General features: G+C 35.5%; 1 protein-coding gene across 2 annotated transcripts; it reads left to right on the top strand.

Moving 5' to 3' along the window:
* Positions 1-2,534: 2,534 nt before the first annotated feature.
* EIN4 (Signal transduction histidine kinase, hybrid-type, ethylene sensor) lies at positions 2,535-6,850 on the top strand. Of its 2 annotated transcripts, none has more exons than XM_028207872.2 (3): positions 2,535-2,949; positions 3,512-5,293; positions 5,957-6,850. In XM_028207872.2, the coding sequence occupies exons 2-3, from the start codon at positions 3,542-3,544 to the stop codon at positions 6,494-6,496; spliced, it is 2,292 nt and encodes a 763-aa protein (XP_028063673.2). In that variant the 5' UTR covers positions 2,535-2,949; positions 3,512-3,541; the 3' UTR covers positions 6,497-6,850. The 2 variants fall into 2 exon arrangements, with proteins under 2 accessions (XP_028063673.2, XP_082778824.1); XM_082922698.1 differs by having other exon boundaries at positions 2,566-2,927.
* The last annotated feature ends 681 nt before the right edge of the window (positions 6,851-7,531 follow it).

The raw sequence follows: 7,531 nt of genomic DNA, 5'->3' as shown, positions 1-7,531 counted from the left end.
CTCGCACAGCGGGAGAGCATTGAACCCACATCTAGTGCTGATTAGACAACTTGAGATCCAACCTCCTAACTAATTGTACTTCGTCTAAAAAATTAATTCATAAAAAAGAGAATTGAACATGTGATCTTGAGATTTAAACCCAAAACCTTAATCACAATGTACCCAGCCCCAAGTTACAATCTAATAATTATTCCACTCGATGATGGTGGGGAGTGGAATGATTGAGAACGGGGACAATGTTGAGGGTGGCACTGGCCTTGACTGAAAAGGAAAGGGTAGGAGAGGAGTTGGGGTGACAAGAAAGGATTTACCATAGTGGTCCCCCCAACGCCCAAAAAAAGCAAGTTCCTTAAATTAGATTCTATAATATTGATATTATTTACTTATCTTTTTATTTTATTGATGTATATATATTTTAATATTTCACTTCTAAATATGGGATAATTGGCAGTTGTAAAAGTTAAAAAAAAAAAAAAAAAAGGTTGAGCAAAGAATCTGTAAAATTCACAAACTGAACTGGTCTAATCCAATCTGGTAGGTTTGGATTAGATTTTTGAATCTGTGTTTTGATTTTGAATTGTAAAATTGAGAAACCATTCTCCGTAGATCGGTTTCGAATTTCACTTCACGGTTTCAGATTAATACTCCATATGCAACTTAGACTATATTCATATTATATATCCATGATACATACTATCCTACCTCTTATATATAAAACCAATACCCTTCATAATATTTCATTTTCTTCTCTTTTCTGTGTGTGTAACAACCGTTTTAATGTAATGGTGGAACTAATTTTAATTTTTAATTTTTTTTTTTAGAATTTAGTAATAACTGCTACTATTATTGCTGTAGAACTAGATATTATGTTTATTTAAATTAATAGTGGATTGTGGATCCAGTTTTAGTTTTTTTTTTTTAAATTATTTTTTTATTACATAGAATTTGGTGATAGCTGCTACTATTGTTGCTGTAGAACTAGATATTGGGACTGTTTGTTACAACTTTTGAGAGATGATTATAACTTATTTTAATTTGAGAGTCTATGCCAGATTGTATGGTGCAACTTCTGCTTATAACTTATTAGACAAAAATAGTTTAAATAAGTTGAAAAAAATTGATTGTTTAGAAATTGAGATATGAGTACTTTTAACTTTTGCTTTTTGATTATCAACCTTTAACTTAAAAAAAGCTCTACCAAATAGGGTCATTATGTTTGTTTAAATAAATAGTGGAATAATATGCTTGTTTACATTTTGAAAAATCATGAACAGATTAATATTGAAATGAAAATGTTATATGATTTTTCTTTATTAACAAATTATGTGAACTAGTAGTTCCAAATCTAGCCGAACCATGTTTAAATGGTTGGTTTGGTTCCACAATTTAAATGAATTGGATTGATTCTAATTTTTATAAAACAGTAAACAATAAATTGATCATAATTTTGTCTTAAATCGACAATTCGAATCATGTTAATCCTTTATAAAAAAAAAAAAGAGACACATTCATGTTCCTTAAATTTTAAGTTCTATAATACCAAAATATTTTTCGTGTATTAATTTCTTTTAATAAATACTTAATTAAATGACATTATTTGCTCTATCTTTCACTTTATTGATATTTTTTATTTTGTCCATACAAATACTCCTTTTGGATTTTTTTTTATAATTCCATTTAAAAATGAAATCCTAAAATGAAAAATGAGTCGGACCCAGCATCCCTACTGTTTTGTGAGTGATTCGATAATTTTTTTCTTTTTTTTCCTTTTATTTGCAAGTCACAACCCCTACGTGAAGGTGGGGGTGCTGAGATCACCCCCACTAGGGTCCCCAGGACTGCTCTATAATTTAGGAATAAAGCTTTGGACCCCCAGTGGGGGTACTGGGGTCACCTCTCATTGGTCCAAAAAAAATGTTTTTTTTTTTTTTTTTTTTTTGAGTTTTCAGCCAACCCCAGGCCGACACGTGGCATTGGGGATCACTGGGGGTCACTCCCACTGGGGTCTGTAGCATTGCTGATAATTTAGAACTAAAAGCACCTTTTTTGACTTGTGGGAGAGTGACAAATGTTCATTTACGAGGATGCAAAACAAGATCGTCCAAGTTCTCCTCACTCAGAAAATTTGGGTCCCACCAATCTTGCCTCTTCTCTCTCGAAAATTTATTGGTGAATTTGAGGCGTAATTATATCTTATACCAATTACAATTACTTATATTCCTCATAATTTTTAATAATTTAATACAAATTCATAAAAATTATTTGAGAAAAGATAGGGATTATGAAAATTTTTTTATGAAACTGATCATGAAAAATTTATGACTCTTAGATTACCTTGATTAGTATGTGGTATTTTATTTTAAGTGTAATCTAAGAATTATAAATCTTTCATGATCATTTTCATGAAAATTTTTTCATGATACGTAGCATTGCTCAAATTATTTTATCAATCACAATACCATACACGTAACGATATCAAGATCAATCAATAACCATACACGTATATATACACTTTTTTATACACGTATCTCCTTAAGATTTCGAAGCAGAATGTATACTACATGTATGTATATAGAGAGGATGTACTCACTCATTCTGACAGTCTTTCTCTTATTCTGAAATGGGTCACTCACAGCACAGAATCTTCTTTCTTGCTCTTGGTGGTTCTCACTATAAGATTCTGATGATCTACTTGTAATTTTATTAATGGGTTTTGGGTTTGGGGTATACCATAACGGAGACTCTGGTTTGAGGGTATTTTAAAAGTGCCAAGTGGGTTGGCTGGGGGTTTTTGTGCAATTAAGGTCTGTTTTGTTCTTTTATTCTATAGAGTTGAAAATCGTTTAGTGGTGAACAGTAATCACTGTTATAAGCAAAGCATTAAACAAGTGAATGTGGAAAAGGACTACTACAGGCTCGAATTGAAGGTGGGTCTCGCCTCTCTTTCAGGTCTCTCTCTCTCTCTCTCGATTAAAGATTAATTTTTTATGTTTTGGGTCTAATTTTGTTGTTGATTCCCCCCCCCCCCCCTAAACACAGAGTTGAAGAAAGCACACGTTTTCTTCAATTCTGGTTTTGTCTACAAGTACATAACAATTCATAGCTAAAACAAGAAGATAACATGAAAAAAGAGTATTGAACTGTGAAAGATCAGTTTGATGATTTTTTTTATCAAAAAAAATGCAAATTTTGAGGTTTTTGGCAGATGGGTATGTTGGATGTTGAGGTATTTGGGTATTCTAGATTTTTTTAAAGAATACTAGATCTACACGTATAGCAGATCAACATTGTTTGACAGAAGATTCATTTCCATCAAACGAAGTTTCCTCCATTATGTTCAAATAAAAAAATCTAGTAGATCGGTTTTAATTTTTTTTTATAATGGGTCTATGTTGGTATTATCAAGATTCTAGGTTTAGATTTCAAGAATTCAAACTTGGGTGTGTTGGATTCTAGTTGGAGGACTGTTCTCTGATGATCTTCAATTAATTGTTGGGTTTAAACTTGTCAGATGGATTAGACTAGTAATTTGCTTGGTGCAATGGTAAAAGCTATCGCTCTTTGGTTGTTGGTTGCTTGTCTATTGATCTCTGTTTCTGCCATTGACAATGGATTCGCCCATTATCATTGCGACGACGAGGGGCTTTGGAGCATACATAGTATTCTTGAGTGTCAGAAAGTGAGTGATTTCTTGATTGCGATAGCGTATTTCTCGATCCCCGTTGAGCTACTTTACTTCATTAGCTGCTCGAGTGTACCATTCAAATGGGTACTTCTTCAATTCATTGCGTTCATAGTTCTTTGTGGATTGACCCATTTGATCAATGGTTGGACCTATTATGGCCCTCACTCTTTCCAGTTGATGCTAGCCCTAACCATTGCCAAAATCCTCACAGCCCTTGTTTCTTGCGCAACTGCAATAACGCTTTTGACGCTAATCCCTCTCCTTCTCAAAGTGAAAGTGAGAGAGCTTTTCTTGAAACAGAACGTGTTAGAGCTAGACCAAGAGGTTGGGATGATGAAGAAACAGAAAGAAGCAAGCTGGCATGTTCGGATGCTGACCCAAGAAATTAGGAAATCACTTGATAAGCACACGATATTGTACACCACTTTGGTTGAGCTTTCCAACACGTTGGATCTGCAAAATTGTGCAGTTTGGATGCCAAACGAGATTAAGACAGAGATGAACTTGACCCATCAGTTGAAAGCAAGTTCTTCAAACAGTTGCCATCAGTTACTTCCTATTAATGACCCTGATGTATTAGAGATAAGAAACAAAAAGGGGGTTAGGGTTTTGAGGCCAGAGTCTGCACTTGGGGCTGCAAGCAGTGGTGGGTCTGCAGAGTGGGGTGCAGTGGCGGCAATTCGGATGCCTATGCTTCATGTTTCAAATTTTAAAGGGGGTACGCCAGAGTTTGTTGAGACTTGTTATGCCATATTGGTTTTGGTTCTTCCGAGTGCAAGTAACAGAGTTTGGAGCTATAATGAGATGGAGATAGTGGCAGTTGTTGCTGATCAAGTGGCTGTGGCTCTCTCCCATGCTGCAGTTCTAGAGGAATCCCAACTAATGAGGGAAAAATTGGAAGAGCAAAATCGCATGCTACAACAGGCGAAGGAGAATGCATTGATGGCAAACCAGGCACGGAACTCTTTTCAGAAAGTGATGAGCCATGGGATGAGGAGGCCTATGCACTCAATCTTGGGCTTACTTTCAATGTTTCAAGACGATAGTTTGAGATCCGAGCAAAAAATCATTGTCGACACGATGGTGAAAACTAGCAACGTCCTTTCTACTTTAGTAAATGATGGAATGGAGATTTCAGCCAAAGATAACGGAAGATTTCCGTTAGAGATGAGGCCTTTTCAGCTGCATTCTATGATTAAGGAAGCTTCTTGTCTTGTCAAGTGCTTGTGTGTTTGCAAGGGCTTTGGTTTTATCGTAGATGTTGAGAATTCTTTGCCCAATCAAGTGATGGGCGATGAGAGGAGGACGTTTCAGGTCCTATTTCATATGGTTGGGCATCTACTGAATGTCAGTGACAGAGGGAGGTCTGTTATCTTTCGGGTAGTTTCTGAGAAAGGAAATGAGGGCAGGAATGAGAAAGTTTGGGGAATGTGGAGACCAAACGCGAATGAAGAGCACGTGAGTGTAAAATTTGAAATTGAACTTAATGATAGAGGCTCTCAATCAAATGATGGCTCGATCGCTACCATACATTTTGCTGGTAGGAGGCACAACAGCAACAATGCCAAGGAGGGCCTCAGCTTCAGCATGTGCAGGAAACTCGTGCAGGTGAGAATCCCAAAAAATTTGTTTTTATCTTAATTTTTTTCCTGTGATGTTGTAGTTTGATTTTGTCACTGCACTAGTAGAGCACGTTTGGATTTCACTTGGGAATGAAAATTGCATTTCATTCACCTCATTTTCAAGTCTCGTAGCATTTGTGTTGAGCACATGAGAATTATGCTTAGAATTTCCATTTCATAATAAGTTTTGGTAATTTAAATGAAAAATGTTCTGAGCCTTGAAATTTATGATGCACGTAGATGTGAGCCTTTCATAAAGAATGTGCATCATGCTGTCAGGCTTGCCTTATATCTGAAATATATTCTCCTAAAAATATTAGTTGTAGAGGTCTTGTTGCAAAATTTTGTTCTTTCTTTGATTTTTATCCATTAAACTTGCTAGTTTATGTTAAAAACACCTTCGGAACATTGTGACCTAAAAAAATTTGCAGTTTTTACAATGCATAACTATGGCTTACATCTATGGTTAATAATGATGTTTGTAAAATGTTTTGATACATATTTAATTTTAGGGCACGCTAGTCGTTATACCCAAGGGTTATATTTGAATTCGAGGTAATTTTTAAAAGCAAAATTGGATCAATAATAGTTGGCCTTTGTTGATAATAATTCAACTTATGAATCTTCTTTGATTAAATATAATTTGCAGATGATGCAAGGTAATATCTGGATATCCTCAAATTCTCTGGGTGAGGCACAAAGCATGACTCTTGTTCTCGGGTTTCAAATCCAACCTTTTAGGAGAGCCATGTTTGAACCTGGAAATGTACCAGAGCAACCAAAATCAAACACTATGTTCAGAGGCCAGCAAGTTATGTTAGCTGATGATGATGACATAAACAGAACCGTGACAAAAAGGCTGCTCGAGAAACTTGGTTGCCAAGTAACTGCCGTTTCATCTGGATTTGAATGTTTGAGTGCACTTGGCCCAACTGGGAATTTGTTTCAAGTAGTTGTTTTAGATCTTCAAATGCCTGAAATGGATGGGTTTGAAGTGGCCATGAGAATCAGAAAGTACCGAAGCCACAATTGGCCATTGATCATAGCCCTCACTGCAAGTGCTGAGGAACATGTTTGGGAGAGATGCTTACAAGTAGGAATGAATGGTGTTATTCGAAAACCTGTACTTTTGCAAGGAATGGCTGATGAGCTTCGAAGAGTCCTTCAACGGGCAAATGAAGGAATGTGAAGTTAGTAAGTAAATTTAGAAGATTTTGTGTCATCATTTCTTCAAAGTATTTACCGGGCTTATAGGATCAATACCGTCAAGATACTAGCATAGAAATGTTTAGTATTATTTCACTAAACCTTGAACAAACTAGAGCTGCTAGTTTTCTCGAACCATGGTCATAATTTAGCTTCACCTTTTTAACTTTATAGGGTGAATAAAAAGTTGTGTTCTTCTATACAAAATCTTCACCGTGATTCACTAAATTCAAATCTCATAAATCTAATTGTATTTGATCCTTCAGGTCTGGTATTGTGTATGGGATTTTCTTTGCAGAATTGAGTAGCATGAAAATGTATTTGTAAGTTCTTACCAGGATCTTATCTTGTTTTCATTTGCATACTTCTGTCATAAAGTGGGATATTTCGAGATCCAAGTGTTTACCTAGTAGTTGAGGTACTCTCTTATGAAGTTTGATGCCCGAGTTTCAGCCTTATCCTTGCGTGATACAACTCTCTCTTTCCCTACTCTCCTTCCTGATTGAAAAAAAAGGGGTATTCTTTCTTATTTTTTTTCAATTCTTTTTTATGGTATCGCCATTATGGGCGCAGTAGAGGATTAGAAGGAAACAGCCTCTTGCGTGTTTGAATCCGTCATGCTGTATTTGGTTGAGGAATTTAAGAAGGGATTAGAAAAAGAAAAGAGAAAAGGTGTGTTGGTGAAATGTAGGTATATTTTTGCTCACATTTGACTTACTTTTTCCTTTTCTCTTTTCAAATCTCTCAACCAAACACAAGGTTAATGTTTGAGTCTCATTATTTGACTAATTATATTAGTTTGGTAGGTGAATGAAATATTTTTTTTATTTGCCGATTTTTGGGACCAACTTTGAATAGCAAAGCGAAGACTAAGCTAATTTAGGTGGTGTCGTTTGAATGGTTCAAAAGCAGTTTCCACTTTCCAGCATCGATAGAGGACAGCTTAGCTTCATTTTAGCTTTTGAAATGGAACTGATTCACCTTTGTCAATGTCTGCCTAACTAAATCCCAGTCTTTT

The sequence above is a fragment of the Camellia sinensis genome, chromosome 1 (assembly GCF_055761805.1).
Source record: "Camellia sinensis isolate YWXY chromosome 1, ASM5576180v1, whole genome shotgun sequence".
NCBI lineage: Eukaryota > Viridiplantae > Streptophyta > Magnoliopsida > Ericales > Theaceae > Camellia > Camellia sinensis.
The sequence above is the reverse complement of the archived record's forward strand: the minus strand, read 5'-3'. Positions and strand labels throughout refer to the sequence as shown.